The sequence below is a fragment of the Haliotis asinina genome, chromosome 14, assembly GCF_037392515.1.
Source record: "Haliotis asinina isolate JCU_RB_2024 chromosome 14, JCU_Hal_asi_v2, whole genome shotgun sequence".
Classification (NCBI taxonomy): domain Eukaryota; kingdom Metazoa; phylum Mollusca; class Gastropoda; order Lepetellida; family Haliotidae; genus Haliotis; species Haliotis asinina.
This window is the reverse complement of record NC_090293.1, coordinates 19,875,889-19,896,044: the sequence shown is the minus strand read 5'-3', so window position 1 is coordinate 19,896,044 and position 20,156 is coordinate 19,875,889. Positions and strand designations below refer to the sequence as shown.

The 20,156-nt window shown below is 40.1% G+C and overlaps 1 protein-coding gene across 1 annotated transcript; it reads right to left on the bottom strand.

Annotated features, from left to right (window-relative positions):
* Nucleotides 1–504: 504 nt before the first annotated feature.
* LOC137261420 (myoglobin-like) lies at nt 505–18,547 on the bottom strand. Its single transcript, XM_067799168.1, has 14 exons — nt 18,473–18,547; nt 11,085–11,180; nt 10,452–10,568; nt 9,956–10,074; nt 9,489–9,503; nt 8,746–8,845; nt 7,384–7,501; nt 5,045–5,096; nt 4,012–4,075; nt 3,122–3,197; nt 2,276–2,377; nt 2,001–2,097; nt 1,442–1,509; nt 505–1,347 (listed from the first exon to the last, which is right to left on the bottom strand). The coding sequence occupies exons 1-14, from the start codon at nt 18,539–18,541 to the stop codon at nt 1,286–1,288; spliced, it is 1,155 nt and encodes a 384-aa protein (XP_067655269.1). The 5' UTR covers nt 18,542–18,547; the 3' UTR covers nt 505–1,285.
* Between the last annotated feature and the right edge of the window lie 1,609 nt (nt 18,548–20,156).

Below are 20,156 nucleotides of genomic sequence, written 5' to 3'. Positions count from 1 at the left end.
GTTTAATTGTATCCGTGGATCAGAACAAGAGTAAGTGGGTTTAGTTTCATGCCGCACCCAGCAATATCTCAGCTATTTGACGGCGATCTGAAAGTAATCGAGTCTGGACCAGACAAGCAAGTGATCAACAGCATGAGCATCGATCTGCGCAGGTGGGACCTGATGACATGCGTCAACCAAGACAGCGAGCCTGACCACCCGATCCTGTTAGGCGCCTCTTACGACAAGCATAGCATATTGAAGGCCAAGTTTCTAACCCGAACCTTCTCGGGGAAGTGTTATGTCAAATGTTCGGTTTGATTAGAGAGATTCGAACTTAAAACTATTTTGAGCTATTCGAACTTCTTCTATTTATAAATTCATATAAGATCAGTTCCATTCGTCTCATATCCCTTCGTGGTTGAATCTTCCTTGATTGACACTTTTAAACGATGAAAAGTTTAAAACAATGTTAAAGTAGAATCGAAGATATTTGGCATTCAAAATTTATTTGAAGGTGTCCGTTTATGTTTCTCGGCACACGTGCAAAACGTCTTGCAGATGTTTTACCTGTTGTGCCTTGCAATGGCAAATCAAAGGGTCTGGCTATGTACTAAACAGATGCATACACTCATACAGTGTGATTATATAATTAGGTGAAAGAGTAAAACGTTTAAACCAATGCCAGCTTCACATGGCGCGGGTTTAGTTTTATATCACAGTAAATATGTTGACATCTGCCCAAAGCAGTAAAAGACTCTAAAATAAATGTGTAAACAGCGAGCTCAAAAACAGCTGATCGATCGGCTTCCGCACCCCATGCATTTCGCATTTGGTGGTTACCATGCCAACAAGTAATACTTGGACCAATGAAACTAAAGCATTTTACATGAAGGTAAGTAGTTAAATACACGAGCACAAATAGGTTAACAGTATACATAAACCAAGGGTCAGTACTGGGTACAAGATTCCAATTATATAGCTAATCATCTCAGGAGTAGTACCGTGCATCTCGCACAGGTCATACATCATTTAAGCTAGATGAATGACAGAGTCATTAAACAAAAGTAACCTAAATGTTTGGCAAAATGAAAAATGTAAGTTTTTAACTGTGACACAAGTACCCTGAAGCAGGAAAGGATACCACCGGACGAAAGCTTGGCAACCATTGTATCAGATCATATCATCATCATCAAGTGAACAGAAAAGAAAATACTCGATGTGCCCTGAATGAAAACTTCCTGATAATATCAGCGTTGATCTTCTGGCCGTAGTGACCGGTGGAGTGTAGGGTTTATTGACGTCGTCACGATGACATCGGCGCCGTCTTGCAGTCGTCCCTCATCCCTTTGATGTAGTTCATGGTAACTGGAATATATAAAACATGGTTTACTTGAATCATGTCTATATCATGTAAACACACTGACACGTGTAAATTTGTAATATGTACAACGGAACCTACATTTCTTTACTGGCTTCATGATATCCTGCTCTTCAGGCGAAATCTTCTTCACTCCCAATATGAAGTACCTGCAATGTAATTACATATGCACTGAATAGTACTGATGGGGGTGGTTGTTACCTTCCACATTTTGTACACAAAGTTATCCTATCTTGGCAATATACACGGAAGTGTCTATTTTCACAGCAGACAAAAATGCCTTAGCCTTGTCAAACGGAGGGACGACTGCAAAAAGGTAACATAAATTAAGTTCTTTATCGCGAAATCGATCTATTCCTAGATACATGTAGTGCTACAGGATTCCTAGATAAGGCATATTCCTAGAGAAGGGGTTAAGTCAGAATTTCATGTTAGCCTAACCTTTCAAGACTGAGACAAAATGAATAAATGGTTTAACATTGATGGGAACTTTTTCATCGTTGAGAGTTGAGAGCTTCGCTCCCTCATACGTTTTGTCGTAGTTTTCACTACTATGTGGTATACAGATCAAGATTATTTGTAACCAACTCACTTTGTAACCAACTCACTTTGTAACCAACTCACTTTGTAACCAACTCACTTTGTAACCATCTGTACATGGTACGACCTGAAGCTAACCATTGCCTGGATCAAGTTGTTGAAAGAAGCTTTTAGTTCAGTGTTACAGCTGGACTCGACTGAAAATTCGAAAACAGAGACGTCACACACAGACACCAGACTCACGCACGCACATGCACTCCCCCAACAAGAAAAACCGTCTTTTAACATCTTGTAGCGAAAAGCGGTCATGGAATGTATCTGCACAAAAGGGTATTTACCATCCGGGTACATTTCGTAACAATCTGTCATACGTACCTACGGATTTTAACTGAACTGGTCTCTGACGGAGGTCGGCAATGAACTTCCTGTGGCTGGGATACATGTACTCGGAAACCGTCTCTGTATACTGGTGTCTATCTGATAAATCACAACACTTCTTTAGTTTCCTGTTCTGTTGTTGTTTAGCAACACTAAGCAATATTCCATCTATGTAATGGCTGCTAATAAATAATCGGTTCTGTACCAGACCAACGGATTGATATCACGAGCAATGCTCTTTGCGATAGGGATCCACAGAATCACCAAGCCTGCCTAACCTATCCAAACAGATGCGTCTCGCAGCAGCATTCGCCAAAAAACTCTTTTTTAAAATTACACTCGCAAATCATACAAACACGGTAACTATATTGTCTGGGGCGATTATTTTATGTATGTAACCTCCTGATGCTTCATTGCTATGACGCATACTCGACCGAGCTGGCTGACATTAGCGTGAGGGAGTTTAGTTTCACGCTGCACTCAGCAATATTCCAGCTATATGGCGGCGGTCTGTAAATAATCGAGTCTGGATCGCACAATCCAGTAGTCAACAGCATGTGTATCGATCTGGGCAACTGGGAATCGATGACATGTGTCAACCAAGTCAGTGAACCTGACCACCCGATCCCGTTAGTCGCCTCTTTCGACGATCATACACGCCTTTTTATGGCAAGCATGGGCTGCTGAAGCCCTATTCTACCCCGGGACCTTCACGGGTCGGCTGACATTAGACCAGCACCTACAGTTACTTGCATGATTACAGAACAATTCACTCTCTGAACGACTGAATTGAAGCAATAAAATACTGTACATCGTGTTTAAGAGCTGAATATAAGACATTACCTTCCTGGTGCTGTATCCCACATAGGGCATCCAGGGATTTGAATATCGGAGTTTGACCAGCATTGGCATGTGCCATCTGATAACAGATACGATAGAAATTAGGAGGCTCCGCTAAGCAGAGTTAAATTCCTTTACCTTGCTAGGTCTTTACGCCGCATTCAGCAATATTTAAGCAAACTGTCGACAATCTATAATGCAGAATATGGACCAAGCCAGTGACTCTACGCATGCGGGTTAGGGAGTTTAGTTTTACGCTGCACTCAGCAATATTCCATCTCTATGGCGGCGGTCTGTAAATAATCGAGTCTGGACCAGACAATCCAGTGACCAACAACATGAGCATCGATCTGCGCAAATGGGAACCGATGATATGTGTCAACCAAGTCAGTGAGCCTGACCACCCGGGTCCCGTTAGTCGCCTCTTACGACAAGTGTAGTCGTTTTGTATGGCAAGCATGGATTGCTGAAGGCCTACTCTACCCCGGGACCATCATGGAGAATTAATGATGTGCAACAAAGCGGTTTGATCAGCCAATCATCTTAATTCGTCTCTTGCCACGAACTCGGACTAATGAAGACCAGTGCTAACCCGGATTCTCAGGATTCTCAAGGGGAACAAGCATGGTTTTCTGTGGTCAAACTGTGCTGATTTGTGAGTGAGTGAGTTTAATTTTACGCCACACACAGCAATATATCTGCTACATGGTGGCAGTTTGAAAAAAAAATCGAATCTGGACCAGACAAGTCAGTGATCAACAGCATGAACATCGATCTGCACAATTAGGAACCGATGACAACTGTAGAAAGGATATTAATCGGGATGAATTTCAGTTACTTCAGACTAATCTGCAGGGTAGAGATCCAGAATGATTCGTCGTTATCGCTCTTACTTTCACGGGTTCGTCTTTGATGCCTTCAAATATGAGACCATCTGGCAGAGGATCTTGGTCATATCTGGAATACGCAGTCAGAGGTGATAGACACAGATATGTTCCATCTACTGTTACGAGTATGCCATTTACAGTCTGCCTATATAGATTTCACGGACATACATCATGTGCAGGATGTTGTGGACATAATGTTCATGTTCTGTTTCTTCAGATAAAGAGTCATGTAACAATGTAAATATTGTTTGAGGTACAACCAAACACGCTCACCATTTCTTCCTCTCAATGCACATTGATTGCCTGAAAATATTACTGCTGATATATCGTTACATAGGCGCAAATTTATGTCTCAAGCAAAGAGTTTCCAGACAGGCGAATAAATTGAGTAAGCTGGTCTTGACACTGCATAAACGGTTCACGCAAAAAAACAAACAAAAAAACTACGTCCGATTTTCTATGCGATGAGTCTTGTGATGCGTTGCGTTGCGTTGCGTTGCGTTGCGTTGCGTTGCGTTGCGTTGCGTTGTTTTCTTGTTGCGCTCATGATACATGCGTTTTCCTATAGTGTTTTTGTTATGGCATATCTTTGTAAACATGAAATTACGTCTTTTATATGAATCCTTAGAAAACCTTACACCGTGTATTTAACTATGACCGCGCACCGACCGATGTGATGAAAATAGATGTTACTCCGATATAGAACTTGACAAAACAAAAACCATGATCAGAACGAACAGGGATTCGGATCCACAATCATTGCTTTCCCTTACTCGAGGGCCCAGCAACTCTGCACAGCGAATTGTTGCGTCTAAGACCATTTCGCAAACCTTCACTCCAGTCCGAAAAAGAATTGTCACTCTGGTTATCTGTTGTAAATTACATATCGATGTCTTTTTGATGACCAGGATATATGTATATATTTAAAGTAGAAATGTTATATAAAGAGTATTGGATAGTTATCCAGGTTTCCATTGTCTTTGAAATACAATGAATGATGAACATTTAGGTTCTCAATAAATGGCGATTTTTAACTCACCCGTTAAAGAAAGTACTTAGTTTGAGGAAGAATCCTTCAATCGATAGTTTTTCTGAAATAGAACGTGTTCACATTAACATAGTTATGTGCCACATTGTACGGCGTATGTATTCAAATACGAACCATTAAAAACTTAGCTATCACAAACAAGTTGTTATGAAAAAAACACATGGCTATATCAGACACAATATAATTTTCGAGGCCCCCCTCTCATCTGGGGACCGTACTCTGTAATTTAACAAAAAAATTTAAAATGTAGAAATTAAACAAAGATAGCGACAATTCATTTAAGAAATCCTTAAAGGTCACATGCAAGCAAAAAATCAAACATAATTAAAACACATTTATCACTTATTCATGACATATAAGATACATTGCTGCTTTTAAAAAAACAAATAAACAAAATTATAAGCGTACAATCGCGATTCAAAAGTGCAATATTTTGTACTTGGGCTTACTTCCCCCGAAACGAAGCCTTCGGGAGACCGAACCCAGTCATAGCGGGTGGATATGCACTCAAGTGTAACGACGGCTTCCGATTGGCTGTTTCATTTGCTGATATGCTGAAGGTTCATTGTGTGCACAGAAAGATGATCTGTTTGATGGGCATTTTAGAAGTATAGCCAGTCACAAGAAAGTAAGATTCTTTATGGATAACAACTTCTTTTTGTGTACTTGATGCGTCGTTTCAGTATGGATTCATATAGTGTTGTCAAACAAAATCGCATACACTAAAAGAAGTCGTTATCCATGAAGAATGTACATACAGATGTTGGGTTTGGAAAATACATGTTCTCTGAATTTGAGTTCGATCCAATCAAATATCATGTCAGTAGAGATGGTAAACTAGTGCGTGGCTGGAATCTGTCCAAGTACAAAGCAGGACTTGAGTTTGCACAAGTTTCCGTCAGATCCAGTCATCCGAAAAAAATGAATGTAGTTTGTTTGCAACCCACAGACATAAAAACATGTCATGTGTATCACACGTACCTAATTACATAATGTGACAGACACGGGACTCGAGTGCACGAGTCATAAATCAACTTGTTTTCTTTATGTCGTATAGTCTGATAGGTGCTAAGTTTAAATTGCACGTGGTCAGTGACTGAAGCTGTGTATTGCATGTTGTCTTTAGCAGACAGGCAGGCAGTCATATAGGTGTGAATATACCAGACAATGAGCTTTCTCTGTGACAGAGACTGCTTACCACAATCAACAAGTTTTTTTTACGTAACGAGTAGATTATTTACTTGTTTGTGTACACAACCAGGATTAGACTACTGCTCACGACCTAAGACGCTGGACGTGCATACTGTTTCAAGCTCCACGAACCTATTCACTGCGCATGCGTTATGGACGCAGCGCAGCACAGCAGTTGAAACCAGTTTTCCCCCCAGCGCTGGGGGGAATTTAGTGAAACGTTTGAACTCCGATTTCGCGGGCTTTTCTTTCATCGCGTTTTTTTCAACGTTATAGGTTGAATTGGCATTTTTTATGATTTGTTCCGGTAAGTGCATACCGAAAGGTCCCAGAATCTACAAAGTTGTGTTTTACGTTGCATGTGACCTTTAAGTAGTTGCTTCAGATCAAAACTTCATAGACACCATCGGTAAGGACATTTCACAAGCAAACTTAGCTGATCGTAAGAGAACATCAAACTGTCTGGGTGTGACGTACAGCATCGTACGTGTTTGATCCAAGTTCGATTATTTAAATACAACAACCCTAAACCAATAATAGCTGTGCAAGGTATCTGTACACATAGGTTTGCAGTGACTGCATATTATCAGCAACCGGTCGGTCCCGAGTTATGTATTGTCATACCGTGTGCCCGTGTCTCACAATGTCAGTGTGTTGCATACCATGTACCCATGTCTCACTGTGTCAGTGTGCTCCATACCGTGTACACGTGTCTCATTGTGCCAGTGTGTTACATACCGTGTACCCGGGTCTCACAGTGTCAGTGTGTTACATACTGTGCACTTATGTCTGATTGCGTCAGTGCGTTACATAGCCTCTAGCCGTGTCTCACTGTGCCAGTGTGTTACATGCTACATACCCATGTCTCACTGTGCCAGTGTGTTACATGCTACATACCCATGTCTCACTGTGTCAGTGTGTTACATACTATATACCCATGTCTTACTGTGTCAGTGTGTTACAGTGAGTAGGTGAGTTTAGTTTTACGCAGCACTCAGCAATATTCCAGTTATATGGCGGCGGTCTGTAAATAATCGAGGCTGGACCAGACAATCCAGTGATCAACAACATGAGCATCGATCTGCGCAATTGGGAACGATGACATGTGTCAACCAAGTTTGTGCCAGTGTGTAACATACCATGCATCCGTGTCAACGTGGCCTTCATGTTGAGCACAGACTCCGCCAGCTGGTTCAGGGATAACGCCATCTTGTTTTCGTCACCTTCATCAATGCCGTCAAGAACGTTCTGAAATGACTGGAGAGAAGACGAATGACGTTTGGTACGCCCAAGCAGAGTTATGACTAAGAATTTCAAGAAGCGAGTTCCAGATTTAGACGTTAACCCGTCTGCTTGTCGAGATTAGAAAACTCGTAATCTACACGGCTATATCGAAATGTGAGATTAGAGAACTGGAAGTGTCTCTCGCAAAGTTTGGGCTGGAAAGGCCGCGCTGCTACCTCAGGAATGCTACCTCGTCCCTTAAAAGTGCAAAGATCCCTTGTCCATGGATGCGAATGTTCCATTATTACCGTTGGTTTGTCAACTGCTGATGGGTTCCACCGCTATGCTGAAGTTCCTTCTATAATCATATGACCTTACATAAGTATAATCGAAGTATAAATCACAGCAACCGTGGATACCATGTGCTAGTGATCACCAGCATGAACATCGATCTGCGCAACTGGGAACCGATGACATGTGTCAACCAAGTCAGCGAGCCTGACCAGTTGATCCCGTTAGTCGCCTCTTACGACAAGCATAGTCGCCTTTTACAGCAAGCATAGGTTACTGAAGGCCTATTTTACCCCGGGACCTTCACGGGTCCGCCGCTTGTGACAAGCATGCCCTGCTGAAGGTCTATTCTATCCCGGGACCTTCACGGGTCCGCCCTGCTGAAAATGAATGCCAACCCGGATCTTCATGGGTCCCAGAAGTAATCCAAACTTTAGAAGGCTGAAAGCTGTCGCTGAGACAGCAAGCTATAAACATAACTATGTCTCCGTATGGAGTACATCAACGTCGACTAACCATTCCTTGATTGTTTGAGGTATAGGCAACATCAAACATGAGTGTATTTTTTCCTTTACTTTCTTACGAAATTAGAAAACAATCTGGAAAACAAAAAGGGTCGTTCACAATGCCACATTAGTAGTGTCAAACAAGGGATTGACAGAATATGGTGACATAAGCTGATCATATTTGAAAAAAGATACTTCCCTTAAAAAAATCAAATATATCTTGCTGCAATGCCGTTTTAAAATGTAACGTCTTCATATACAAAATTCTTCGTTCGAAATCACTTACTAGTGAGCCAGATCTACTTTAAGTTTCGATATATTTACACGTTTGAAGACTACATTCAGCAACATCATGGAACCCCACTAAACCACCATGTGTGGATGAAACAAACCAGTGATATACATACTGGATCACGATGTACGGCAAGCATAGGGTGCTAAAAAGCCATGGAGTACAGAGATAAAAGATTTAGAAAATACCTGCATTGCTGCGGCAAATTCATGTTCCACCATTGTGCCTACGGCAAAAAACCAGTTCCACTCCGACTTGCCAGGAACGTCAATTATCGCTTCCATGTTCCTGTGTTAAATGAAACATACACTAACTTTTCCACCAAATGGCCTTATCATCAAACGCACAAAACTTTTAACAGAGTTATCCCCCTTGGACACGCTACCTAAGATCATGGTTTCGGTTCGTATTTTTTAGCATGGCAGCACCAAACCCATGCTCGTGGGTTTCAGCACTCCGGTGAACATCTAAGATTTACATTACTTACTGTTTCACTTCGACACAAGAATCACGCTTCGTAATAGCACACTTTACGAAAGAAGGAACTTATAATGAAACAAATTATATCAACCTGTCGTTTAAAGAGATGTTTTTTCTTCCTCAAGTATATTCAGTTCTCGTCCTCTGCTAGTTTCCTACCAGGTAAGTTTTCAAACTTGTGTATATTTAGGAAGAAAATGCACGTTTTCTGACGTGGTTGATAATTTACTTTTAATATTTAAAATTATTCACAAAATTGGCGTCCACGTGTTCTGGTTCTATTTGTTTTGTTTCTTGTTTTACGCCGCACTCAGAATGATTTCTGTTTTATGGCGGCGGTCTGTAAATAATCGAGTCTGGGTCAGACAATCCGGTGATCAACAGTACTATTCTCAGGTACTATGCTAACCCACTGTGATACCAAGGCTATTTATTAGTTAAGGCTACTTACTCTACAGACGGTGGTCTGAAATAAAAGAGAAACAATATCATGTCACACACACACACATACAGAGAGAGAGAGACAGAGGATGAGAGAGAGATTTTGAACGACATTACTATGTCAATAAAGTCAACGAGCCTGACCACCCGATCCTTTTAGCTGCCTCTTACGACAAGCATGGTCGCCTTTTATGGTAAGCGTGGGCTGCTGAGGGCCTATTCTACCTCGTACCTTTACGGGTCCCGTATTTAGGTATTAATACTAGATATGATAGTGCCTTATAGGCCTGGTCAAGCATGCATGTATCCATGAGATATTTTTACTTCCAGGCAAAGAAAGATTATATTTGCCTATTTGCAATAGTCTATACTGCGTTACTATACGGTATAATTTCTTCATAGCTGACCTTTTGACCTTTTACCCCAAACAAAAACGTTGTGTCTAGGCATCAGCAGTTATCTAAAGTCAGCAAATACCTGTTTGGGTCTTTCAAGACGTTGTTGCAGAGGAACAAGTCGGCGTACGTGATGACAGGCGCCAGATCATACTTCTCATACATGGCATACAAAGGCACCGCAAGAGGCCGCGGAAGTACCTGAGACCGAGAAGAGGAACCTTCTTTCGCTCTGCGTTTGCGTTACATTTGCATGCTGGGCGAATACGATTGTACGACAAAAAGCACGAAAGCAACACCTTCCCCTCAATTACCAATACCTACGGGGGCGATGGGGGTAGCCTAATGGTTAAAACGTTCTCTCGTTCGCCCGTGTTCGATGCCCACCTCTGGTGTCCCCCGCCGTGATATTACTAAAATCGGCGTAAAACTAAACTCACTCACTTACATACCTCTTGATCACAACTACCCTGTGACCACAATACCTTGGATCACACCCATGTTCAGAATCTGTCGATGTACCATGCCCCCGTTCTCTGGCCATTTATTTGACTAAAATACATGGTGGCGCGATTCACCTTTGGCACGTCACTGGGATCCATCCAGAGATAGCCGGTTGTCATAATTGCCAGCTGTAAATGGGCCAACTTGATCTCTTTTCCCCCGGACAGAGAACTCACGTCTAACACAGGAAGCTGAAAGGGGGCATAACTCTCATTACAACTACCATGCAAAAAATCTCTAAGATAACTGCAACTACTATATTTAAACATTGGATATATACACAAAATATATAACCTAGAAACGGCGTTAATCCCGTTTACGCATTACGTGAACACAAATTATTTTCTTCAGGACAGAAGATTGGCTGAGTGAGTGAATATTTAACGTCACATCGGCAATATTTCAGCCATATCGTGACGAGAACATTTAATACTGAAATGAAAGATACGTACATCATAAAAACTGGTCATCAAAGGACAGTAAAACGACTAGAAAATCATAGTTACAATTTAAAACTAGTGTGGAAAGTTAAAACGAATATCACTATTTTTACAGGACAATATAAAATACGGGCTATATATCACCAACGACAGAAGTTACATCACCATACTAGGGATCATGGTCCGGAAACAAGTATTAACAAGATCTGACATTAGATAAAAAGAAACAATGTTATTTTGGTATGGACTAAGTTTTATAATACATACCTTTGCAATTTCATCTCTTAAAGTCCTATTTTCAATATGCTGAACCAGACTGAGGGCTATCTTGTTCCAAGGGTCGAAGTAGGACGGGAGGCGCCTCTGAAACAAATCAATGACATTCCACCTTATCTTCAAATACACCAGGATCTGAAGATGATAGTAAAAATGATCTTGTGTAAAAGTATTCATGATGTATAACTGCAAGGGAAAACATAAATTTCACAGAATTTGACTCCCAAATTACAAAGTTGACAGAACGTCACTAGGCCGAATACAGTCGCCGAAACGCCTCAAATGAAAGCTTTCTCAACTGACAACAGATAGCAAGCTGTTGGCATGCAAAATGATGATAATTGAGGGCTGTTGCAGGAATCGGTCAACCATCTTACTTACGGTAAAGGTCTACAATCGGTATAGAGCCAGAGGACCTATCGGACGTTCTTTGATAGGCCCTGAAATCCCAAGAGCATAAAGTACCTCATTTGTGTCAAGATCGACGTCACTGAAATTTGACGTCATTGGAAAGGCCCACTTGTTTCCTTCATGACTGATGACCTGAGCTAGTGTTTGGCGCAGTAGAAACACTCCCTGTGTATAAGAGAATGTCTGGGAGAAGGTACCGTTGGCAGATTTTTGGAGTGCCTCTCGTGTGACTGTGAACTTAATCTAATGACGTTCAGACAAAATCTGAATTGTAACGGTACACCACTGACATAGTTGCAGTGCACATTTCGATGACTGTTCTCTAAACACAAGACCATGGTCAACAATGCTTGTCGTGTACCTGCCGTTGGTGATTTTTCACATCAAGAGGCGATCACCCGTGCTTGCCAGGAATCGACCTATCAATCCTATAGGGGTCGCAGAATACGTCAGAGAGATCCTACAACAAGCCCATCATCATGAATGGAACTCAATACCCCAACGTTAAATTCAACGTCCGATCCAGCAATACCGCGCATGCCCACCTCTCGCATTCACAACAGCAAGGAAACGTTGACTCCTTGAGTAACTAACCCTCTGTGATTACAGCAGACAAACTGTGCCATTCTTATATCAACATGGTGGCAAGCTCTTGACCATTCAGGGTTTATGTCTGAAGGGGTTAAGACTTCAACGAAGATCATCTCTTACGTGTCGATGAGATTGAGATCAAGTGATCTAAATGGTCACGCCATATACCCGCATTTCGCAGGATGTATATCCATTAGCAGGTGCCTACTGCCCAGCGTAGAGGTTCATTACGATTCACCAGTGCCAGAAGCAGTTCAACATAAGGACAGCGGGCATGAAGATGGTCAGGTCAGATGCACGTGGCCCGTAAACAGTGCCTTACTGTTTGACGTTGTTTTTGTAAAACTGTTGCACAAATGACAAAATAATTTGATTGCCAACGGCATGAAATGTCACACGTGGCCATCCGGACCAGTCAGACCCGTTTGATTAACACATGTCCACGGGTTGTGAATTGTCCGTCTACTGCATCTCATGGCCCGTGCAATTGGAAGTTCGCCTTCAATATTTGTAAAGCATATTTGTTGTCTCTCAAGGATCGTTAACATGTCGGTTTGTTTTTCAATTACAAGCACATTCTGCACATACGTGGATGTTTGCAATTGTGGTCACGTGACTAATACGTTCACGGTCGAGCAGGACCGTGCTGCATGTAGCCGCCTGATTGTTATAATATTCGCCCATTTTAACAACATTCAACTACCTATTTTCAATCTAATTAATTTCTCAGGTGTGAAGTTCATTAGCTGTACAGTATATTCAGTCAAGCATAACCACCGCGGTATTTATTCTCCAAGATCTGTTTGATCCCCGTCAAAGCAAAATCGCTCTGAACTCCTAAGTTTACCTGTGTTCACGGCCTCGTGCCCATGAATAGATGACACAAATAACAAAGTGCAACGACAGTAAGATACAATGGGAAGAGGTGGGATTACGTTGCAGACTGTAAGCATGTCAAGAATTTAGATCACGCAATGTTCTTCGAAAGAACAGGTCCATTACGCCACCTGCTTCCCAGAAGCTCGAGGATGTCCAGTGTTTGATTATTTGATTCGTCTCATGTAAAAAATATACATACTGTAAGCATTTAAATGAAAGATACCTAGGATATAATATGCAGTAGGGTACATATCCGAGTTAATCATATCCAATGGGGTATAAATATATCATATACCATAAAGTATATAAAATAGGATTTACTGCTTGTATCCAATATAGGATATATCATAGGTGTGTAATATAGGACATATTATAGGAAATACCATTGAGTATCAAACTGTGATATACCATACTTTATATAATATAGTAGGATATACCAAAGGGCATGTGTTCCGTATAGGATGTACTATAAGGTATATGATATAGGATATATCATAGGGCATGTGTCGAATATAGTATATATACCATTGGGTATCGAATATGTGATATACCATGCGGAATATAAATAGAGAATACTACACGAAGTCTAGTTACACACGAATTATACGAAACGAGTGTCCTTCATATGGTATCTTACCGTCCGAAAGCGAGGTCAGAAAGCGAGTTTCCTGTTATTCGCAAGTAATGAGACCGAGCGTGGTATTGCGTTTACTACCTTACATGCATTAAACTCAGGGTGCTTTTATGGTTTCAAAACGAAAAGAGAATGCGCAAGACTGCGCCATTCTTGTCTGTTCCCCTGGTAACCGACGTCACAATGCATGTCAGTTGTCATCGCCTCGCACAGTGTCCTACAGTAAACTATATACGTTGGAGCTCCCCGTTACTTGCTTTGCAGTTGCTTTACACGGCAAACATTACTAGTGGAAACACTTCATTTAGGTTTTTCGACGGATGCAATGCCTCAGTTCAACTCACAATTAAACAGCGACACGGCAACGTTCGCAATGTTTAATTCTCACAACACATGTAGGTTTTAGAATCAATAAATTCACGTGTTTGATGTGAATGAAAATTTGTTCCGTCACAACGTGACCTATTTGAGAGTTCATCAGTTACCCAATGAAATCGCTAGAATCTCACATCGTTACGACACAGGTCAGTGCGATTCGACACTTGTGTGAAGCAGGAGACGTACGAGATTCGCATGCACCTACACATACACTGACCACGTGGGTAGTAATATAGGATATACAATAGGACATGTATTCAGTATGTGATGTAATTATCATAGGACATGCATAGAATATGGGCTATACCTCTGGGTATCAAGTATGGGATATATCATGAGGTATATAATATAGAATATACCACAGGGCACGTATTCAATATAGGACACATCATAGGACATGTATGGAATATAGGCTACACCATTGGGTATCAAGTATGGGATATATCATGAGGTATATAATATAGGATATACCACAGGGCATGTATTCAATATAGGACACATCATAGGACATGTATGGAATATAGGCTACACCATTGGGTATCAAGTATGGGATATATCATGAGGTATATAATATAGGATATACCACAGGGCATGTATTCAATATAGGACACATCATAGGACATGTGTGGAATATAGGCTACACCATTGGGTATCAAGTATGGGATATATCATGAGGTATATAATATAGGATATACCACAGGGCATGTATTCAATATAGGACACATCATAGGACATGTATGGAATATAGGCTACACCATTGGGTATCAAGTATGGGATATATCATGAGGTATATAATATAGGATATACCACAGGGCATGTATTCAATATAGGACACATCATAGGACATGTATGGAATATAGGCTACACCATTGGGTATCAAGTATGGGATATATCATGAGGTATATAATATAGGATATACCACAGGGCATGTATTCAATATAGGACACATCATAGGACATGTGTGGAATATAGGCTACACCATTGGGTATCAAGTATGGGATATATCATGAGGTATATAATATAGGATATACCACAGGGCATGTATTCAATATAGGACACATCATAGGACATGTATGGAATATAGGCTACACCATTGGGTATCAAGTATGGGATATATCATGAGGTATATAATATAGGATATACCACAGGGCATGTATTCAATATAGGACACATCATAGGACATGTATGGAATATAGGCTACACCATTGGGTATCAAGTATGGGATATATCATGAGGTATATAATATAGGATATACCACAGGGCATGTATTCAATATAGGACACATCATAGGACATGTGTGGAATATAGGCTACACCATTGGGTATCAAGTATGGGATATATCATGAGGTATATAATATAGGATATACCACAGGGCATGTATTCAATATAGGACACATCATAGGACATGTATGGAATATAGGCTACACCATTGGGTATCAAGTATGGGATATATCATGAGGTATATAATATAGGATATACCACAGGGCATGTATTCAATATAGGACATATCATAGGACATGTATGGAATATAGGCTACACCATTGGGTATCAAGTATGGGATATATCATGAGGTATATAATATAGGATATACCACAGGGCATGTATTCAATATAGGACACATCATAGGACATGTGTGGAATATAGGCTACACCATTGGGTATCAAGTATGGGATATATCATGAGGTATATAATATAGGATATACCACAGGGCATGTATTCAATATAGGACATATCATAGGACATGTATGGAATATAGGCTACACCATTGGGTATCAAGTATGGGATATATCATGAGGTATATAATATAGGATATACCACAGGGCATGTATTCAATATAGGACACATCATAGGACATGTGTGGAATATAGGCTACACCATTGGGTATCAAGTATGGGATATATCATGAGGTATATAATATAGGATATACCACAGGGCATGTATTCAATATAGGACATATCATAGGACATGTATGGAATATAGGCTACACCATTCGGTATCAAGCATGGGATATATCATGAGGTATATAATATAGGATATACCATAGGGCATGTATTCAATATAGGACATATCATAGGACATGTATGGAATATAGGCTACACCATTGGGTATCAAGTATGGGATATATCATGAGGTATATAATATAGGATATACCACAGGGCATGTATTCAATATAGGACATATCATAGGACATGTATGGAATATAGGCTACACCATTGGGTATCAAGTATGGGATATATCATGAGGTATATAATATAGGATATACCACAGGGCATGTATTCAATATAGGACACATCATAGGACATGTGTGGAATATAGGCTACACCATTGGGTATCAAGTATGGGATATATCATGAGGTATATAATATAGGATATACCACAGGGCATGTATTCAATATAGGACATATCATAGGACATGTATGGAATATAGGCTACACCATTCGGTATCAAGCATGGGATATATCATGAGGTATATAATATAGGATATACCATAGGGCATGTATTCAATATAGGACATATCATAGGACATGTATGGAATATAGGCTACACCATTGGGTATCAAGTATGGGATATATCATGAGGTATATAATATAGGATATACCACAGGGCATGTATTCAATATAGGACATATCATAGGACATGTATGGAATATAGGCTACACCATTGGGTATCAAGTATGGGATATATCATGAGGTATATAATATAGGATATACCACAGGGCATGTATTCAATATAGGACATATCATAGGACATGTATGGAATATAGGCTACACCATTGGGTATCAAGTATGGGATATATCATGAGGTATATAATATAGAATATACCACAGGGCATGTATTCAGTACAGATATACCATAGAATATGTTATCAATATAGGATATACCATAGGGTATCCACTATGGGATGCACCATGCAGTCCATAATACAGGATATACGATAGGTATGAATCCAAATTAGAAACTACCATACGATACGAAATATACCATAGGATATAGACTACACGCTTTACAATATGAGAAAGTTTATAACATCCTTTGAATAATATTCGCATGGCTCTATTATAATCAGTGCCTGGTGTATATGTGAAGTGTATGACATAGTTGAAATGTTGTTGGCATAATGATATAGTTATAATTGGACAATTATAATATCTATCACTGAGTGTTTGTTGAACAGTATGATTTAGTTGGAGTGTTATTAACATTTCATTGTGATCAGCGGAGAATGTTTGAATGCATTCGATGTTTGATGTATAATATGGTTTGAATGTTGTAACATTTCTCGATATTAAGCATCTCTTGAACATAATTTGGGGATTAGTTTTCTCGTGTGAATACGGAGTGAAGCATTGCGTACAGCTTTTAGTTAACGAGCTAAGCATGGAAAAGGTTTAACCCAATACTAGTTCACCGGTAGTTGACCTTATCCATAGACAGATAACCAGTTTACACCAAGGGAACAGACAGCTATTTTGAGAGAGTGGCAACCACAAATTCTGACCGACTCTTTAAATGGGAGGGGTGTGCTTGTGTATGTGTATGAGTGTATGTGTGTGTGTGTCTGTGTATGTCTGTATGCGTACGTATGTATATTTGTATGTATGTGCACGTGTGTGGTTGTGTATGTGTATGTATGTGTGTGTGTGTTTGTGTGTATGTGTATGTGTGTTTGTGTATGTGTATGTGTGTTTGTGTATGTGCATGTATGTGTGTGTGTTTGTTTCTCCGTGTATGTGTATGTATGTGTTTGTGTATGTGTATGTATGTATGTATGTATGTGTGTGTATGTGTGTCTCTGTGTGTCTCTGTGTGTGTGTGTGTGTATGTGTGTGTATATGTGTGTGCGTATCCACGTTTGTGCATGTAAAATTCATGTGTTTACGGAAGGTTCTGTAAACATAGACATGGGCAAGGATAAATGACGTATTCTTTGAAATACATACATAGCTGTCCATGGTCTCTAGTGTGGTGATGTACCTTCAGTTGTTAGCGATCTATAGCCAGTGTTTTATATTGTATTGTCTGCCTTGATTACTAGAATGTCTTACTTTTCCATGGTAGTGTTATACCATATCTGTGATACCCTAGTATTTTACTGTCCATCGTGACAGGTTTCATTCTTCAAAATGTTTTCATTTTTCTCATAAAAATTGTTTTCGTCACGATATGGCTGAAATATTACCGATTTGACGTTAAATGTTAATTCACTCACTCACTCTAATAGGTGTTCAATTGTCTCCCTTGTTATGCATAACCTCCAAACGCTTGTCAAGCAAGTTCTTTTGTATATTCAGGTGGGGCTGTCCAGCAAATGCTGCGCTGTGAAGGGAATGTCCTGCAAAAAGTAGGACAGCTTGTACACAGAATCATCAAAGCCCCAACTGATAGTATAATTTGAGATCGGCAACCCACATTCCCTCATCCCAACCCCTCTAACGCTCCACCCACCATCCTCCAGCATTTTCAGTGCAATCATAAGTGTACTTACCAAGGGGGACTCAAGTATGAATCCCGTTTTCATAGATATTTCGTAGTCCGTCAAAATCATACGCGACATTGTTGGTTCAATGACACAGTAGTTTTATTATTACTTATGCAGATTCAGGTCCAACGGCATACATGACACACAAACAGGAACATGTATAAGTAACAGATTCCACCACACCGTTCGCCATGGACGAACAGAGTAACAGCTGTGCTGTCTACGCCGCGCAAAATGTATAACCAAAGGGAATTTTGTGCGATTACCGCCCGCAATATGTGTATACAACGATGAAGGTGTCATGCTTCACTCTCACTTAGCCAGAGTCGACCAAAAAATCCCTGTTAAAACAACACAGCACTAAGGCTAGCACATTTTTAGTGGTACCCGGTGGCTCGGCCCGGCCCGACTTTTCTTGCGCCGACTTTTAGGCCATCCCCTAGGTGAGAGATGCGAGGCTGCAGGGAATTAGCATTAGTCACTGAAGCGTGAGCCTTTGTTTAAGTCTACAGTCTATATCTACAATGCGACATGATTGACGATCAAGTCTTTGAATGTCATTTAGAAGTGAAAATACATAAGAATGAAGATTGAAGGTGATGAAGGAGTAAGCATTAACTCCAAAACGTTGTGTTCTCTCATAAAGAAGTTGATATCCATAAAAATCTTCATTCTTATGATTGACGATGTAAGCAGATATGTGTCCGCTTCTTTGCAAAATTAAAATTCGGTTTGGTTTAAACACTTATTTCGAACAACTGAACCGAATTCGTAAACAAGCAGTACGTTGCTTATCTGAACCGCACCAGAATACATATAAATTATAAATACAACAATCATGAATAGAAATGCATGCTATTAACAAACAAACAATAGCTACCAGGAAGTGTAACAATCAATAACACTGAATATAGCTGCTTTGAACGTTAGATCAATTAGTGTCGGAATGCAATAGCACTGACTACTTACAACACTCATGTAAGTAAATATGCACATGTGTAAATATACATACGTGTGTAATAATAAATATACTTTGTGTTCACAAAGTAAATTTATGAATTTATTGAATTTATGTACTGTGAGTAAATTTGAATTCGTGAATAGTAAATTGCCCATGGTGCCTAGTGTAAATTGTCCCACAAAGTACACAGAGAAAGATGTCATCACTGGCGCTTGAGAAGGCAAAACACAGTATTAGATACGCACTGCTCTTGCAATAAGTCAGTCTGTTAAGTGGAACGTCATGAATAAGTCTGGTGACAAAGACTGGTATGGTACGTTTCGAATGAACAAATGAGTTTTCGATCTTATCTTTACTCAACTGCAAGATTACTTAGAAGCAAGTGACCAAGCTGTTAGCCAGCCTTTGGATGTACGAATGAAAGTTGCAGTTGTAGAGTGCTATGATATTGCTTCATCTCCTGAATATAGGTAGAACTATGGGTGTGTGTTTAGTGTTGGGAAGTCCACTGTTTATAAATGCATTCATGAAGTTTGTCAGACCATATATGATGTCTTCCTTCCGGAATACGAAACTCTTACCCTAATAGAAGTTGACATGGCACAGTATACTCACAGTGCACATTTGCATATGTGTAAATCTACTTTTGCACCTGGTCCTGACCACGTGTAACTTTGCTCCTAGTGTGTACACACATAAGTTTACTAAGTGCGTCTACATGACACAAAA

What these genes read in the sequence shown, in the direction of transcription:
- LOC137261420 (XM_067799168.1), bottom strand. Translation starts at nt 18,541, where the DNA reads ATGTCGCGTATGATTTTGACGGACTACGAAATATCTATGAAAACGGGA. An exon ending in AATTTGCCGCAGCAATGCAG is followed by an intron (nt 7,502 to 8,745) that starts GTATTTTCTAAA and finishes TCTTCTCTCCAG; the next exon opens with TCATTTCAGAACGTTCTTGA. An exon ending in TCAAAGACGAACCCGTGAAA is followed by an intron (nt 3,198 to 4,011) that starts GTAAGAGCGATA and finishes ATCTGTTATCAG; the next exon opens with ATGGCACATGCCAATGCTGG.